Here is an 18889-nt window from a genome sequence, read left to right as displayed (position 1 = left end):
GTACCCCTTACAGCTTAAGAGAGGCTCGGCCCCGAGAAAGATCCATCTTTTTATGCAGCGTAAAAACCAAGACTCACAGAAATAAAACATTTCAAAGAAACGCATTTAGGAATAGAGATGTTACGGTGAACAGGACCACAGCAGTAGAGGCTGCGGCAGCACATCTTTAGGCCCCACCCCCACCCCCAAGAAGAGCTGAAAGTGGGGAGAAAGGCCAGAGACAAAGGCATGACGGCCAGCACTCTGGCTACACCCTAATCCAGAGTGCACGGGTTCTCACCCACAACTGCAGAGTGAGGTCCGCATAAGAGGCATCAAAAGCATGGGTTCTAACCTTCTCCAGTGAAAGGCGCAGGACCGTGAGAATACAAATATGGTTAAGCTACGGGCAATGAGAAAATGGACATCTGCACCGTACCTGCAAAATATACATACACAAATATTTGACGGGTTGGCAGAAACGGATTCATCTAAGCCGTGCACGAGCAGACTCAGAAGGCGCAGCTATAGAAATTCTTGGCTTCGGCAATGATGAGAAACACCACCTTGTAAGCAGCCCGTCCCATGCCCCAAGAAAGAAGCAGAACTAGACTGTAGCTCATTATAAAAGGAGAAAGACGCACATCTTCCTATAGCAGCATGCGCTGGCCCCGGCCCTCCCACAGATGAGGTTTAATCTTTCTTTCACATAACAGACCTCCAAATATTTGAAGATTACTTTGAGTAGATGACCACATGTTTCCACTCGCCCTGCATAACCCCAGTTCACGCCCATCACCCCAGCATAGTTATTAACACTGAGCTCTTTCGGTCTTGAAAAGTCCTGCGTTAGACAATAAAATTACATGATCGCACAGTTACGAGACACCTCGCTGCCCCCTGAAATACTCTCTTCTTCAGGCATAGTGTTTGCCTTTTCACCAACCATCCGCCTGTGACGCAGTTTCTATGACGCACCATCCCCTGAGCTCTTAGCTCTGAAGGAGCTCCATGGGACTGACATTCCTAAACCAGACATAATACTCTAAATATAATTCCTCACAGGAAAAATGAGAATTTATTCCTCTGGTCATATAAGGACACCTTAACATCTTCAGAAACAAGATCACACTCTTTAATTATGTGAAACCCAAGTTACCAATGAAAACTTTTAAGTCACTTCTCCTTACATTCCCATCAGGCAATACTGTACTTATACAATATGTTTTCAGATCCTTCTACACGGCCGTACACTGTTGCATTAGATTTCACTGAGTTCATTACTTTACTCAAATCCACAACGCATTGTGATATGCCATGAACTTGATCTTCCCCCACTTTATGCTATCTGGTAACCTTATACCATTCCTCACAGACACTAATAAGAAAGACTGAACTCAGAGCTACCGTCCAAATCCTAGAACACCCAGTCAATTCAAGAAGTACAGCTTCTGCATGTGCCAAGCGTTGTGGTTGGTTGTGGTGATGCTACAGTCACAAGGGACATGGCCACTACAGACACAGAATTTTGACACACTAATTTTTAAAGAGTTCAAAGAAGACCCAATCAAAAAAACCAAGTGGGGGTGGGTCAAAGATCAAGGTGAAGAACAAGGAGGGGGTGTCTTGTACCCAGAGCCAAGGAAAGAAGCGTTTGAGGAGAGAGGAGTCGAAGAAGACCTTGCAGCTAGGTGGTGGAAATGTGAGTGGCATAAACATCACCGGGAGGTATAATTGGTGCGCTATAGAAAGGGGAGCCTGGCCCTGAACATGTGAAATAATAGTAGGAAAATATATTCCTGATGAGTTTGAGATTATATGTATAAAATAATTTCTTTTTTAAAAAAGACTTGGCACAGGGCACCTGGGTGGCTCAGTTGATTAAGTGTCCGACTTTCGCTCAGGTCATGATCTTGCTGTTCGGGAGTTCGAGCAACACATCAGGCTCTGTGCTGACAGCTCAGAGCCTGGAGCCTGCTCCAGATTCTGTGTCTCCTTCTCTCTCTGCCCCCTCCGCTGCCCATGCTCTGTCTGTCTCTCTCTCTCTCTCTCTCTCTAATATAAAAAATAAATCATAAAAAAAGTTTTTTAAAGACTAGTCAAAAATAGAAGAATATTTTCATAATCTTCACACAGAGAAGGCCTTTATAGGCATTTGACGAAACCCAAAAGCATAAGGGAAGACTGGGAAATTTCATCCAATAAAGATTCAAAACATTAAATACCATAAAACTCCAAAACACCTGTATGGAAAAAGTACATAAAATATAGTACATTAATAAATGCTCTTACAGACTATAGGAAAAAAAACAATTTAAATATGAGAAAAACATTTTCCAAGGGAGCTCTCCAATCTAACAACGAAGGAAGGTTTCCCTCTCCCCTACCCCACCCCATCAGATCAGGAAAGACAGGCAGACAGGAGACCCCAGAATCGGCAAAGCTGTGAGTGGAAAAGTACCCTCCAATGCTGCTGGTGGGCATGAACACACTTCATGAGGGCAGCACTGAAAACAGCTGTGCAAAGTGTAAATGTACAGAGATGGCCATTTCACATGCAGAAATGTATCCTACAAAAGGACCCCACACACTGGAAGGGTCAGAATTTAAGTCCCCACGGGACTTAAATCAACCACAGTGATAATAAACGGACACATAAACCGTTATCAAACACAGGGATAATAAACGGACACATAAAAATAGGTGATCGCAGAAGGCTCATCTTTATACTATGATGTGGAATAAAGGTGGGGGGAATGGGAAGGACAGAAAATCAACATTCTGAAATCTACAAAAATGAGAGCAGGCAAAAGTGTGGGCATCAGCAGTGGAGGCTGAATCTCAGGGGAGTGCTGAAGAGGAACAGGACTTTTTTATGTTCTCTAACTCCCCACAGACTGCTTGTTAGCTACAGGGTAGAAAACAGTAAATAATTTCTCAGCAGCCTCCTGTCAATGGTTCCTGGCGAGCTGGCAATGGAAAGAGCTCACGGGAGACTGAGAATACACAAGTGAAGACACAAGTGGAGAAACAAGACAATACCTCAACTAAGTGATCAACACAGCATGACCATGACCGAGGAGGAACAGGACCCCATGCGCCCCTGCTGTGACACATGAAAAGGACACAACCCGGCACAAGGTGTTACTGTGCTGTGCCCAAGACTTAAAGACCAGAATCTAATCGAGAAATAGCATCAGACAGACCCGAACCGAGGAACGTGCTTCTAAAACAACTGACGTGTAGTCTTCAGAAATGTCAGAGTCATAAAGGGCTGATGACCTGCGTTCCAGATTAAAGGAAACTAAAGAGACGTGACGACTAAATGCAATGCTTAGCTCTGACCCCTACACTGGCAGCAATCACGAGAGCAACTGACAAAACTGCTATATCGACAGTCGATGAGAGTTAATGCATCGATTTCCTGAATCTTGAAACTGTACTGAGGTTGGATAAGAAAACAACTTTGTTCCTGAACATGCACTCTGCAGTAAAATGGGGGGAGGGGGACAAAACATATGTAAAGTCTCACACAGTTCGGAAAACAAAGTTCTACAAAAATTTGCAAAAGACAGCAAAAGAGAAAATCATAAAGCAAATGCAGCAAAAATGTTCACAATAACTGGCGAGCCTGAAGAAAGGGTAAGGCAGAGTCCTCTGTGCTATTTTTACAGTTTTTCTGTAAGATTAAACTAATTTCAAAATAAAGATTTAAATTTATTTGTTTCAATGTTTATTTTTTATTTTTGAGAGAGCGTGCGAGCAGCGGACGGGCAGAGAGACCAGGGCAGAGAGACCAGAACAGTGGGCTCTGTGCTGACAGCTCTGAGCACAATGTAGGGCTCAAACCCACAAACCTCGAGATCATGACCTGAGCCCTTCACAGACTGAGCTACCCAGGCACCTGTAAAAGATTTAAATTTTAGAAAGTGCAAACCGTTGTACATGTAAGGACACTCGCTGGGTTATCATTTACAAGAGCCAGAAACTGGAAACAGTACCAATGCCCATCCACAGAAACGTAAATACTCCGAGCAAGTAAGAAACTTCTACACGGTGCTGTTAATTAAAGCTTGCATTAAAGCTACCTGAACTACCAGGGAAAGACACCTCAGATATTAAGTGAAAAGCTGAAGCTATAAACTGTGTCTAATACCCATTTTGTGTACGAAAAGTAAGTATGTCAGTACATGCTTTTTTTTTTTTTTTTTTTTTAAGAAAAGGGGACAAATACATAACACGCTGCTAAGGAGACAGTCTCTTTCGAGTCGGAACCGGCCGGGACTCCGCTGTGTGACAACGCGTCCTGTGAAGGAGGCAGCTGCGACTATGGGAACCACTGGAATGACGGAAAGACGGGGACTCGCGTTGTCTCCGTGATGCACGGAGCGCGGGGAGGCTCCGACAGAAGACAACGATGGCCCACGTGAGGACGGCAGTGACCCCCATAGGAGAGAACACAGTGAAGGACTAAGACGTGTGACACAAAGCTGTAAGTCTCAGGTGGGAAGGAAGGAGGGGCTGGGAGGAGGACCACACCTGGAGGGAGAGACAACTGGGGCGGGGGGGGACCATCATGCAGGGCAAGGCAGCCAAGCTCCCGGTAGGTGACAGGAGCCACGGTGTCCTACACGAAAGGGAGCCTGAGCAGCAGGCTTCTCTCGTGCCACACTGCTGGCTGCAACCTGACCCAGTGTACGGGGCGGCGGCCACATATCCTGGCCCCACACCCCTCTGCCAGGACGGTTCACAGGGCTTTCCAAGGAGAGGGGCTCCCGTGGGCTCTGCAGGCACGTGGGAAGGTAGAGGGTAGAACCCCAACAAAGGCTGGCTGCAATTTTCAGACCCCCAGATCAGGAGACCCTCCCTCTGCATGCACCCCTGGAGCCATAGGAGCTAAGCTGGCCTGAGCTGCCGCCACCGCCAGGGACCCTGCGAAGCGGCCATGCGGTCTGAGGCCTGCACCTGCCACACCAGCTCCTCCTCCCCTCGATTGCGTCCTAGGCCATCTATGCCTTGGAAAACGGAATCGCTTCTATCTTCCTGAATCAACCCTAATTGGCTCACCATTGGATTTAAGAAGGCTACTGTTTTCTTGTGAAAAGTCAGAGGGGCCCTGGGTGGCTCAAGTCAGGTGAGCATCTGACTTCGGCTCAGGTCATGATCCGTGGGTTCAAGCCCCACCTCGGCACCATGCTGACAGCTCAGAGCCTGGGGCCTGCTTCAGACTCTGTCTCCCTCTCTCTCTGCCTGTCCCCTGCTCACGCTCCGTCTGTGTCTCTCTCTCTCAAAAATAAATAAAGCATAAATAAATAAATAAATAAATGTTTAAAAAAAAAAGTGAGAGTACAGGAAAGCAAATGAATGGGAAAAGGAGACCAGGGTTCTTTGTTTGTTTTTAAGTAGTCCGGCATCAGTCACATCATGTTCTGAGCAGATGCTTGATAAATATTTGTTGACTGTTGAATGTGCTCATTTCAAGAAGATGAGCAATGAAAAGAGATATCAAGGTATTCCAAAGGTTATTGGGTCATTCTTAGCCATGGACCCTTAAGACCAGAAGGATCCACAATCTCCGTGAACACTCCTTGGACAGTGTTGCACTAAGTCTTCAATATACGTGAAAATGAAAGACAACTGTACATAAAACCCTACATCATTATGAGCAAATCAGATTTAATTCTCACACAGAAAAATGCATACCCATCCTTCATAAAATCCCTACAAAAGAAAGAGAAAACCAGGCCCCAAAAGCATTTGTTAATTGACTTAAGCATACAGACAAAATGACAACTCTTCTGTATTTATGGGTAATACAAATACAGCAAAGTTATTTAGGCAAGAAAAAAAAAGAAGATTATTACAACAGTAAAGCAACGGATTAGAACAGAGAAACTGAGTTCACTAGGTCTCACTGTACCTGAGCTTGACCTTCTTACGTAGAGAGCAGACAGAACGGAATGTCCATGGTTTCATGTGCCATCACAGGAAGGAATACAGATTTAGAGCTCCTGAGAGACAGTGTGATGCGGTGCGTGAGAACAAGCCACGCCTCAGAAATTCCGAGTAAAATTCAGATTCAGTTGTCTTTCAGGAGACAAAAAAAAAAAAAAAGTAACAAACTCAGGAGATGGAGGCGCTATATTTCTGTTCATGTCTCACTGAGAATCTGACCCCAAAAAAGGAAATATTTATAAAGAATTTTGTAAGTTCCTCTGATATGAAGTGCCATAAAAGGCAAACAGGAATTTCAGAAGTGATCTGTGGAATAAATTCTCTTCAATCTATTAACCTGGCTCCCAAACTGGGTAACAATAGGATGCTTTACAAAAATTTCAATTCCTCTGAAAATGTGGAGAGTCGGTGCACGTGGCCAATGGTTCCAAACAGAAAGTTCTTAAAAAACACTTCTTAATATAGCAAGTATTTACTTTGTAATAGATTTCAAATGCCCCCCACTGAACCAAGTGGTGAAAAGCACTGAGAAGTGTAAGACTTGCCCCTCCTGTGAAGGAGCGTGGAAGTCAGCGGGACCGGGGAGGCCGGAAGTCTCGGTGAAGCAGGCACGTGGCACGCGTGATGAGGCACTCCTTGCCTCAGCACCAGAATGAGCAGAATCTGAGAAATCACCCACTGAATCCCTCATGAGTCCGCAAATATTTGTGAAGAAACTAAAACGCCCTGGAAAATAACAGCAACACGAATAATAACAACAGGAGCTACGTACTGACGGCCGGCTGCTCGGCAGGCCGTATACTTACATATTCTAAATCACCTCACGCAACCCCGCCAACAACCCTATGGGGTCAGCGTTCTAGAGCATCCCGTTTTCACACTAAGCAAGGAGGCTCTGAGAAGGTGAGTCACATAGATCTGATTTGATTTCAGGCCCTACTCACAACCCCCGTCAACTCAGAACCTCATTCGAAGGATTAAATGACATACTTACACAGGCACCAATAAAAGCGAAGAGTCCAGCAGACTCTAAATCCTCCATTCTGGAATCGCAATACTCCGTGAAGGGCCACGGGTGAGGGCACGGAAGTTTCTGGCTGCAAATAAAAGCTTTGGCTCTACAGCTGGTGCAAACCAGAGGAAAATCGTTTATTCCACCTGCCACGACGAGAGGGGACACTCCAGGGCTCACCGCTTCCGTGCCGCAGTGTAAGGACCTTGCCGCTGTCCGTCCCAACCCCCGTCTGCTGGCAGCAAGACGACACCACAGCTCCAGGCAAAACACGACGGAGAAGAACAAGCCCAACCACGTCTTCCCTCCCAGCCTAGCCCCAACCTCCAGCGGACTGCCCCTGACCTTGCACTGGCCAGAACCAGTCACGCGCCCATTCCCGACCCGGTCCTCAACAAAAGGGGTAGGATTCCCACAAGAGCCAAACACCAAGCATCTGAGACGGAATGAAGAATTAACAGGTGTATTTAAAGAGACGGAAAACCGCAAGTATCTCCCAACGAATCCGCAGGACATGGATTACAAGGAAGAGGAATAGGAGAATTCCAAGTGGGGAGAGTGGGCAGTGGAGACCTCACTCGGCTCCGAAGGAAGTCCGACGTGCAGTGAGCCTGGGAGTCATGTAACTACTTGAACGCACCCCCTGAGCCACTAAATGTAGAGGTTGCTTGTTACACGGCAATAAATACCTGATAGACCGAATATACACACACACTCATCCCTGCACCTGATTCAAAATGCAACTAATCTCAGAGTGTAGTAAATAACAGAGTTTTGGTACAGCATTCTGCTTCCTTTTCCAAATTATCTCCCCATTCCCACATGTTAAGTAAAAGTAAACTAGGGTGAGCATACATAGGCCTTAGAGACTTTCCAAATTATTCTCCCTATTCGCTCAACCAGGTGGTTTGATGTCAAATCTAATCTATCCCAGGGCGCCTGGGTGGCCCAGTCGGTTGATCATCCAGCTCAGGTCATGGTCCCGTGGTTTGTGGGTTCGAGCTGTGGGTCAGACTCCATGCTGACAGCTCAGAGCCTGGAACCTGTTTTGGCTTCTTTGTCTCCCTCTCTCTCTGCCCCTCCCCAGCTGGCGCTCATTTGCTCTCTCTCTCAAAAATAAATAAACTTTAAAAAAATTAAAAATAAAAAGCGAATCTATTGTTCGGCCTGAAAATACAGTCATATATAAATCCTGGAAAGTTCTAAGGAAATCGCTCCCATTTCATCTACAATAGCTCCTCTGCTACTCCTAGGAAACCTCTAGTTCTAGTAGCCTTGAAAATGATGAGAGGACAGGAAGACATCATGTGTCTTCCACCAAGTCCTCTTGCGAGGAACACCATGATGCCTGCCGGGCTGGAAAGAACACGGGTCAGTCAGGGCATCTGCCGGCCTTCTCTGCCGTGACAGGGGCCTGCAGGACTCAGCTGAGAACAGGCCACCAGTAGCAGACTTCACTCTAGAACGTATAATCCGGGAAGAGCAGCACCAGCATCCTCTCTCACACCAATCCAGAGCCAGAACCGGTTCTCACCTGGTTCTGGTCAGCAGTGGACAGAAGTTACCTGGGTACCTCAGTGGACAAGATGGCGGCATCTCAGTTACTCAGAGGACAAACAGGCTCACAGAGATGGTCTCCACAGAAGTAGGCAAGATGGACAGGTGGAAGAACCAGTCAGGGCTGGGACCAGGCAGGGGCAAGCCAGGGCCGTCCTAGGGCACTAAAGGTGAGGAGGCCCTCCCTCTCGGCATCACACCTTGCAACTGCTGACCCCAAACCTGCACCAGCACAGGGAGAGTGGTTCCTTCGGTCCTGGTCCTCGGCCTCGCCTTGGGAGGCGCTGGCCTCACCCTGGTCCAGCCCTGGACGTGACCGACGCCAACACTTCCCATGAGCGGTCATGACCCAAGTCTCAAAGGCCTTTCCGTCGAGCACGGCTGAGAAGGTGGGAGGTTACTCCTCTCCTCTAACTTGGAGGGAAGAACACGAGAAGGAGCATGAATCCTCCTGGAACACTGCGGCACCTGCAGACAGGAGGCACTTCGAACAAGAAGTACACCGAATCTTCTACTCGGTATTTTAAAACTTCCTAAAAAAGCGTACTAAGCTGAGTATGAAAAGTGTTCCATAGGCCTAACGTTATGTGGGGGTGGGAGGGAGCGAGGAACTAGACAATATCATGACATTTTAGACCTAATATTGTATGATACGAAACCAACATAAATATTTTTTATTTTAATTTTCTTTCCCAACTGAATGTAAAGAAAGCTACCTTAAGTCAAATAACCATTTGATCAGAGAAGGAGTCACCATATTTTTTCACTCATGGTGGTAGCATATTCCAATTTTTTAGCATTCATTTTTATAAAATGACAACAAACTTACTTAAAATTTTATACTTCTGAAAATAGTGCTTTATAGACAATCACGGCTACAACACCAAACCAGGACAGCTGTCAGGGAGCACCTAGATAGAGCTAAAACCCTTTGCCAGATAACCCGAATTCGGCCTATGAAGGCAGGTCCCAGGGTGCCCCTGAACGGGAGTCCTTTGAAAACAGAACTGGCAAACTTAAGCGCACCTGCACCTTGTTCCGAGGAAAACACCTTGTTCTGTAAGAGCCTCCAGCCCTGAGCCGTCAGAGGAGTGAAGACAACTGAAAGAAACAGCAGCAATTCTATACCAGCCTTACCCCCCCTGCAAGGCCCCCCACACATTAAAAGGAGCCCTGATAGCCCCATGTCACCTCCTAACCCCTGGCAGGTACGCAGCCCTGGGGACACTTCCTGCACTTGGGATCGTCTCTTTGGCTACACGACACATAAGAAAACTCTAGCATGTTAGTCATTTCTATGCTTCTCTGGAGAAAGTCTGAGTTAACAGAGATTCTAAATTTTGACATAAAGAGGAATTCGAAACTGAGTATCGATGGATAAGCGTACAATAGACGAAATCATAACATCTCAGAAGCTCTGATACAACTAAAGCAGGATAAAGTTTTCCTGGACTCTCTTAAGGTCCCTGGCTGGGTCTAAAAATCAAATTGACAAAGACAGGGGTGCCTGGATGGCTCAATGGGTTAAGCGTCCGACTTTGGCTCAGGTCATGGTCTTGCAGTTCCTGAGTTCAAGCCCCGCGTCAGGCTCTGTGCTGACAGCTCAGAGCCTGGAGCCTGCTTCAAATTCTGTGTGTGTGTGTGTCTCTCTCTCTGCCCCTCCCCTGCTCACACTCTGTCTCTGTCTCTGTCTCTCTGTGTCAAAAATAAACAAACATTAAAAAAATAAATTGACAGAGACAGACTAACAGAAGAGCAACACAGAAGTGCATGTAGCGTGTTTTATGGGACATGGGAGCCTTGCTAAGAAAATGAAGAGCCAAAGAGGCGCTCACCCCCAGTGTACGTTTACACTAGGTCGGATGAGGAGCGGAAAACGGCTGAGGAACAGGACTCGGGACGTGCCATACTTGGGGGTAGTGAGCTCTGAGCCCCCTCAGATCCAGAGAACATCCATAGCTTTAACTAATACTGATAAATACTAATAAGAATAAATTAAGCAATCTCAAGAAATCACCAAAAAAATGAAAAACAAAGCAAAAGGAAGGAATGAATAAAGATAAAAGCAAGAAGTGCTTTTATTAGATTAGAAAACGAGTAGTTAATAAGAATAAATTCAACAGCTGGTTACTTGAAGAAGGACTCCCCAAACAGCTGAGCAATTAGCTAACCTAAACGAGGGGGAAATGAAAAAGCGCAAATACACGAAGAAATAAACGAGAACAGGAAAACCACTATAGATGTAGTAGAAGAGAAAAGAACATTAAGGAATTATCTTGTCCAATAAATGTGGAACACTGATGATTTTCCAGGAAAATATAAATACAGAACTGATCTTGAAGACAGGGACAAACACCTAATCAGCCTTTCAGATATTAGAACAGTTAACCAAGAATTAACCCTTCAGGAGAAGTAGGCGAGCGAATGCATCACAGGAAGTCACAAATGTGACCTCTACCACACCGCAGGGAACGCACGATTCTGAGGCCACCTGAACTGCTCCCGGGAAAAGAATGGAAGCCTCCATATTCTTTTTAGGAAGTCAGCCTAACATTGAAACCAAAATCGAATAAAGGGAGCATCGAAAGAGAGGAAGAAAAAAAACAAGACGACTCTCATGAATATTAATGTACAAATCCTGAATAAAGTGTTAGAAAACACAATCCGGCAACAGACTTTCAAAATGATGGTGTGGGCATCACATCAAAATTCAAAATTAATGAATAAAATTCATTAAATTATTAATAAAAGTCACTATATTATTAGCTTAACGCACAAACTATCTCTACGCAGTGAAAAGGCGTGTGGAAAAATTCACAATGTATATTTAAAGAATATAAAAAAATACAGAGATGAATGAACATCTAGGTGTACAACACCAAGATTTAAGGAACAAAATGTTGCCATTCTTGCCTTCAGATTTAAACATATAAAGAATCTGAGTATCTTTGAGGACAGACCCCCACACACCCCTCCCTCCGCAGAGGCGATTACTACCCTAATGTCAGGGTGGATCATTTCTGTCTTTACATCTTGACCACATACATATGTATCCACAAATGCTATATATAAACTCTAGTTTGGTGAGTTTTTTAAAAAATTTACACAAATGATATATATATACACACATATATATATACACACACATATATATCTACTTCTGAAACTTGCTTTTTTCTCTAAACACTGTCATCAAGATTTATCTATGTTGATATACATGAGAAGATTCTAGCTCATTTATTTTAACTGCTGTATAGCATGCTATTATATAACTAAACCATAAAACTTGTTTATTACAATCCCCTATTGACGAACATTTGGATTGTTGCCAACTTTCTGCTTTTTCAAATTCCACTACAACAAACTTGCTTGTACTCACGTGCGAGAGTCCCCGAGGGCATACAAATGGAAGGAACCCTGGACTTTCAGGAATACAAATGTTTAAGCAGACACACATTGTCAGTTACTCTCCTTAGTGATATTATCGGCTCACATTTTTTTTTTAACGTTTACTAGAGAGAGAGCGAGAGGAAAGAAGGAGCAGAGAGAGAGGGAGACACAGAATCTGAAGCAGGTCCCAGACTCCGAGCTGTCAGTGCAGAACCCAACCCTGGGCTCGAACTCATGGACTGTGAGATCATGCCCTGAGCTGAAGTCGGATGTTCAACCGACTGAGCCACCAGGTGCCCCGGCTCCCATTTTATCAGCAGTGATAAAAGTTCCTATAGCCCCACATCCTCTCCATTCTTGACGTTATCAGGCTTATTGATTTTAGTAAATCTGATGAAAATGAGACGGTAGTTCATTGGGAGTTTTACTCTGTGCTTCCCTTATTACTGGTGAAATCAGGATTTCTCCATACATGGGGGCACCTGGGTGGCTCAGCTGGTTGAGCATCTGACTTCAGCTCAGGTCATGATCTCACAGTTTGTGGATTCAAGCCCCATGTTGGGCTCCGCATTGACAGCTCAGAGGCTGGAACTGCTTTGGATTCTGTGTCTCCCTCTCCCTCTGCCCCACCCCTGCTTGTGCTCTCTCTCTCTCTCTCTCTTAAAAATACTCTCTCTCTCTCTCTTAAAAATAAATAAACATTTTAAAAAAACTTTTTTAAGGATTTCTCCATGCATTCTTTGATGAGTGTTTACTTTTTCTGAGAACTCGCTGTTACCTTTTGGCACATTTTCTTCTATGTTCTCACTTATTGAATAATAGATCTTTACTCATTTAGAATACTAGCTTTCAGGGCGCCTGGGTGGCTCAGTCAGGTGAGCATCCGACTTCAGTTCAGGTCATGATCTTGTAGTCGATGAGCTCAAGCCCTGCGTGGGACTCCGTGCTGACAGCTCAGAGCCTGGAGCTGCTTCGGATTCTGTGTCCCCTCCCCCTTCTGCCCCTCCCCAACTCATGCTCTGTCTCCCTCTCTTTCAAAACTAAATGTTAAAAAACATGTTTAAAAAAAGTACTAACTTTCTATGGTTATACGTAACACTGCCCCCCTTTTGTCTTTTAACTTTGTGTGTCAAGTTTTTTCTGCAGTCATATGTTATGAACCTTTTCCTAAACAGTCTGGACTTCTTAATCCCCACTACTGAGTCACACAGACACCTATCTACCTACAATTTCCTAGGAGATCAAAACCTGTTTTTCCACGTTGATTTTCCACATTAATCAATCTACAAACTTTGGGTATGGGAAAGCGTAATCTGAGGAATTATGGGAAAGAGGACTACAAATTGGATTTTTTGATATGGATGGTCTATTGGACCAGCACTACTTCTTGAATAATCCATTTCTGCCCACTGATTTCACAATTTGTCTAATATAAAATAAAGTCCACAAATCAGTAATAGCAATGATCCAACAAACAAAAATAAAGAATATGAAGACTTGGGGTGCCTGGCTGGCTCAGTAGGTAGAGCATGTGACTCTTGATTTTAGGGTTTTAAGTTCAAGGTCCACGTTGATTACTTAAAAATAAAATCTTTAAAATATATGTGTGTGTGTGTGTGTGTGTGTGTGTGTGTGTGTGTGTGTGTGTGTATAAAGGTTTGGATCACAGAAGAGGACAAATAAATGGCTTTTAAGTAAGTGGCAAAATGTTTTATCTCACCCATGATAGGTGGAAAATGCTATTTCACTGTCATTTTAATTTAAATCTCTCTTATCAGTAAAAAATACCAAATGTTTTGAAACATATGCTTGGCAATGGTGTGAGGGAAAATCACCAATTAGAAAGTTGCCAGGGGTAGAAACAGGTACAGCCCCCACAGACAGCAGGCTGGAGCAACCTACCAAAATTGTAAATGCAAATCGGATGACCCAGCCCTTTTGCTTCTGGAAATTCATTTGCATTAAAGAAACATAAACACATTCGTATCAGCAAAGCACTGTAAACAAAAACCAGAAGGAACTTAAATGTCCATCAAGGAAGCGATGGTTCAAAAAGGTTCAGTACGGGGCACCTGGGTAGCTCAGTTGGTTAAGCATCCAAATTCGGCTCAGGTCATGATCTCATGGTTGGTGGGCTAGAGCCCCGCGACGGGCTCTGTGCTGACAGCTAGCTCAGAGCCTGGAGCCTGTCTTCGGATTCTGTGTCTCCCTCTCTCTCTGACCCTCCCCTGCTCTCACTGTCTCTCTCTCTCTCTCAAAAATAAATAAAACATTAAAAAATTAAAAAACAAAAACAAAAAGGCTCAGTACCCTCACAAAATAAGAGTCTAAAGAGGCAGGTTATATGCAACAGCATGGAACAGGCTCTAAGACCTACTAGGAGGAAAGCACGGTGTAAAACAGCAGGACAGTGGTATCAAAAAATGAAAAGCTAAGATACATGGAGAACCGCACATGTGCGCCTATAGGATCACGTAAAACAAACCTCTGAAAGAATATACGAGAAGCTGGTAATAGATGTCTCCCTTTGGGGAGAGAAATAAGGCACCAAGAAGGGTGGAAAAGAGGACGGTTTTTCACTGTCTTTTTGTTCTTCAATTTTGTAACATGTAATTACCTATTCAAAAGATGAGAAAAATTTAAAGGGGAAAAACTGCTAACTGATCCTGACTTGCTAACGTAACGGGGCATCTCCCACGTCTCACTCGGAGGGGAAGAGGATTTCACTTAGCCCCTAAAGACCGAACCACAGTAACTGGAATTGCAGAGCCCAGGAGAGAGAGCAAAGATAGGGCAGGTGATAGAATTTTCCATATAAATGAATAAAGCAGCAAACGGAGTCGAGCTTAACACTAAAGACTGCGAACCTACCTACCGCAAGGTGTTTTAGTAAGAATTAAGTGCGATAAGGCATGTGGCGAGCCTAGAAGAGCGCCTAGCTCTCAGTAAACACTCGGATCATTACTATATAACGTAGGCCACACTCATATAGGTGCATACCAACCTCTAGTCTGGTATGGGAGACATACCAAAAACTTCATTCCAACCTTCAGGGAATTTATACTTTAGCAGGAGAGACAGGAAACATGCATATACACTTATATACACCTATAGTCATTCCTAAAAGTGAAACACATTATATCTTCAGATATCTCTTGTTTTGGATAAGTACTAATGACCTTTTGATTTCTGAAGAGTGACAAACTAGCTTAGTGTACTGTATAAATTCAAAGCCGGTGGTCAAATTCTGGCTCCTTACCTTCCGGTGAAACCTGTTTTCTTATCTATAGGGAGATATTACCTGTCCTGCTCAAAGCGCTGGTATAAAAACAGACACACAGACCAAAGGAACAGTAAACAAAGCCCAGAAATAAATCCTTGCGTCTATGGTCAAAGGATCATCAATAAGGGTGCCAAGGCTACGCACTGAGAAAAGGGTAGTGTCTTCAATAAACGATGATGGGAAAATTGGACATCCATCCACATGCAAAAGAATGAACTTGGACCCTTAGCTTACATCATTAACAAAAACGAACTTAAAATAGATTAAAGATATGACCTGAAACTCAAACTCATATAAGAAAAGATAGATGAAAAGATTCACAATATTGGATTTGACCATGATGTGCTGGTTACAACACTAAAATCACAGGCAACAGCACGAAGAGACACACAGGACTATATCAAACTTCCGAAGTCTGCACAACAAAGGAAACAATCAACAGTAAAAAGGCAATCTACCAACTGGAAGACAATATTTACAAACCACATGGAATAAGGAGTTAATATCTGACATATACAAAGAACGTCTTCAACTCAAAAAGAACACAAAAGACCCATTTTTAAAATGGGCAAAAGACTCAAATAGACATTTCTCCAAAGAAGATATACAAATGGCCTACACACATATGAAAAAACGCTCGCCATCAGTAGTCACTGGGACACGCGCACCAAAGCTATGATGAGACACCGCCTCGCACCCATGAGGACAGCGACTATAAAAAAATTAAAACAAACAAAAAACTGCAAATAACAAGCATTGGTAAGGATGTGAAAAAAAAAATTTTTTAAGTTTATTTATTTGTTTCAAAAGAGACAGAGGGAGCTCTGTCAGCACAGAGCCCAACGCGGGGCTTGAACTCAAGAAATGCGAGACCATGACCTAAGCTGAAACCAAGAGTCAGAGGCTTAACTGAGTCACCCAGGTGCCCCAGGGTGTGATGAAATTAGAACCCTTTTGTACTATTGGTGAGAATGTACAGGGGTGCAGCCCCTACGGAAAACACAATGCAAATTCTTTAAAAAAACAAAAATAGAATCACTACATGACCCAGCAATCCCACATCTGGGTATATAGCCAAAAGAATTAAAAACAAGATCTCAAAGAGATATGTGCCCAGTGGTGTTCATGACAACATCATTCATAATAGCCAAGAGACGAAAGCAACCTAGATGTCCATCACCAGATGAATGGATACATGGGCCAGAATGTTACTCAGCCTTAGAAAAGAGTGAAATCCTATCCCATGCGACATGAATGAATGAACCTTGAGGACGTTATGCGATGCAAAATAACACCAGTCACGAGGACATTATGCTAAGTGAAATACACCAGTCATGGAAGGGTCAGTACTCCATGATTCCACTTCCATGAGATCTAAGTCAGTGGGCGTCAGCGGCGGGGCAGGGGGCAAGAGGAGCTATTCGGTGCTTATCATTTCTGTTTTGCAAGATGAAAAGGTTCTGAAGTTGTTTGTGCATGTTGTTAACACTACTACACCATATGCTTTAAAAAAAAGGTTAAGATAGTAAATTTTATGTGCTTTCTGATGATTTTTTTTAAAAACTATGATAATTAACTGATAATATATTTAACACACCTACCAAGCTTCTGGCACATAAAGGCCCTCCGTACATAATTGGAATGCTATTAAGATTACCAATTCTAAGAGCACAGTTGATGGTGGCTTATAAAAACATAACATAGCGAAATGAAATTCAAGTCAAGTAAGAAAAAGTTACCAAAGAGAAGCAGAGAGTTGGTTTACACACACACAAAGCATGCACACACAAACACACACACACACAAGTGTGCGTACACACACAGCACAGATCTAGTATACACGCTACAGTCAGGTCAAATTATTAGGTTAAATGATTTATCAAGAAGACTCACTGTCACCAACAGTTTTCCACAAAGAAATGCATTACCACTTTTTTTTAAGTATTATCTTATTTGAGGGCTGAGCAAACTGTTAAAAAGGGCTGATAATAGAAAATTTAGCCTTTGGGAGCACGGAGTCTCTGTCTCCCTACTCACCTCTGCCTTTAGAGTCTTAAAGTAGACAGTATGTACACAGTGAGTGTGGCTGTTCCAACAAAGCTGAATTGTGGACACAAAAGTTTTGATTTTGTATCATTTTCATGTCACGAAAGTCTTCTTTTGATTTTTTTTCAACCACTTAAAAATGTAAAGCCCTTGATTAGGTCACAGGCCATTGAAAATCCAGCTGTGTTCAGGATCTGACCTCTAGGCCAGTGTGTCCACTGTCCCCACTCAACAAGAGGGCTGCTTCCGTGTAGATGATACTCACTGCATAAAATGCAACAGTTTTTAAACTAATTCTTTAACAAAACCACACAACTGTATAATACTGAAACTATTTTACCTGGCAAAACTAAAATACGTAGATATTAGAAATGTTCTCTCCACAGACAACCGACGGGTCTTAGACATTGTTCTCTGTCTTTGGGAAACAATCATCAGCAAAAATTACACAGATCAGCAATGTCATTGTTTCCCTCCACAATGTTAGTTTTAAGAACAGAAAGTTACATTAGTAAATTAACGCGTGTGTTTATTTATTCCATCCGTCTTATATCAGAGCACTTACTGTAAATTCGGACAAGGTAAAAATGATACAATATTAAATATGAATGGAAATTTATGGAATTATGATTTTGACGAACACTCTTTAGTTAAAAAATACTTGAGCTTTTTCTTCTCGGTAAAGTTTTGTTTCAATAAGCGGTAAGGTGTGTACATAATAATAAATGGGGCCCAGAAGTGATGACAGAAAAGGCAAGGTTTTATCCCAATTGCAGTCCTCCTCCCCAGAAGTAGCTGCCAATAAAGCTTTCCTTGCTCAAAACCATTCCAGTAGACTAGTATCAGAAGGCAGGGGTGTGGAGGTGAGCGCTTCAACTTAGAACCACAGCAGAGAGATGTTTTGTATCTCAGCACCCATCTGTCTTTGTCAGTTCACAGGTTTTCATTTCTATGTGCCATGATGTTCAACATGAATAAAGGTGTTTTTCAATAAAATGTATACGCACGCACACACAAGCGCGCGCGCACACACACACCCTTCTTCAAACAGTTGACCTCATGATCTTAAAAATTCTAAAATAACTGGTTTTCCAACTAAGTGATTCTTCATTTTCCTCCTCAAGGCCACAAAAGGAAAGCCAGCTTACCTGGTTTTCTAATCCTGAAATTATTAAATAACTTAGGAGTTCATCTTAAAGCAGTAAAAACATCCCTTCTGTACTTGCAAAGGTACCTTTTCATCTCCAGGGCTGTGACATCACCTCTGATATCTTGATTAAACCAGATGTCTAGATGATTTCCATTTCCACTGTGACTTTCTTTAAAAACCCATCAATAAACAAAGTCAAGCTCTTTGGACAGATTGCTTAAGAACTCTACAATTATCACTGCGGATGACCATCAGAACAAAGGAGTTGAAGACTCCCTTGGAGCGAGAACTGACAAGATGGGACGGAAATGAACTTCGCCTACGAGAGGCAGGGGCTGGGGGAGTACTGCCCAAATTCCGCACACTCATTTTAAATTCCGGAATGTATTTGACAGTTGGCATGCTAACACTCTGCTTTTAAAACTGGTATCTCAACCAAAAATTAAAAAGCAAAAACCCAATTGACATTTTGAGAATTAAAAAATAAGACTTCTGTTTGAGGTAGAAATCGCCGTTT

The 18889-nt window shown here is 43.3% G+C and overlaps 1 protein-coding gene across 1 annotated transcript in view; it reads right to left on the bottom strand.

Annotated features, from left to right (window-relative positions):
* The window catches only part of WWC2 (WW and C2 domain containing 2), a 180954-nt gene extending 162474 nt beyond the window's left edge, over positions 1–18480 (bottom strand). Inside the window, exon 1 of the mRNA XM_029934162.1 lies at positions 18457–18480. Coding sequence (XP_029790022.1) covers positions 18457–18464 — 8 coding nt within the window. The 5' untranslated portion in view covers positions 18465–18480. The remainder of the gene's footprint in view (positions 1–18456) is intronic.
* Positions 18481–18889: the final 409 nt, after the last annotated feature.

Source organism: Suricata suricatta, chromosome 1, assembly GCF_006229205.1.
Source record: "Suricata suricatta isolate VVHF042 chromosome 1, meerkat_22Aug2017_6uvM2_HiC, whole genome shotgun sequence".
Taxonomy (NCBI): domain Eukaryota; kingdom Metazoa; phylum Chordata; class Mammalia; order Carnivora; family Herpestidae; genus Suricata; species Suricata suricatta.
This window is presented reverse-complemented; position numbering and strand designations above follow the sequence as displayed.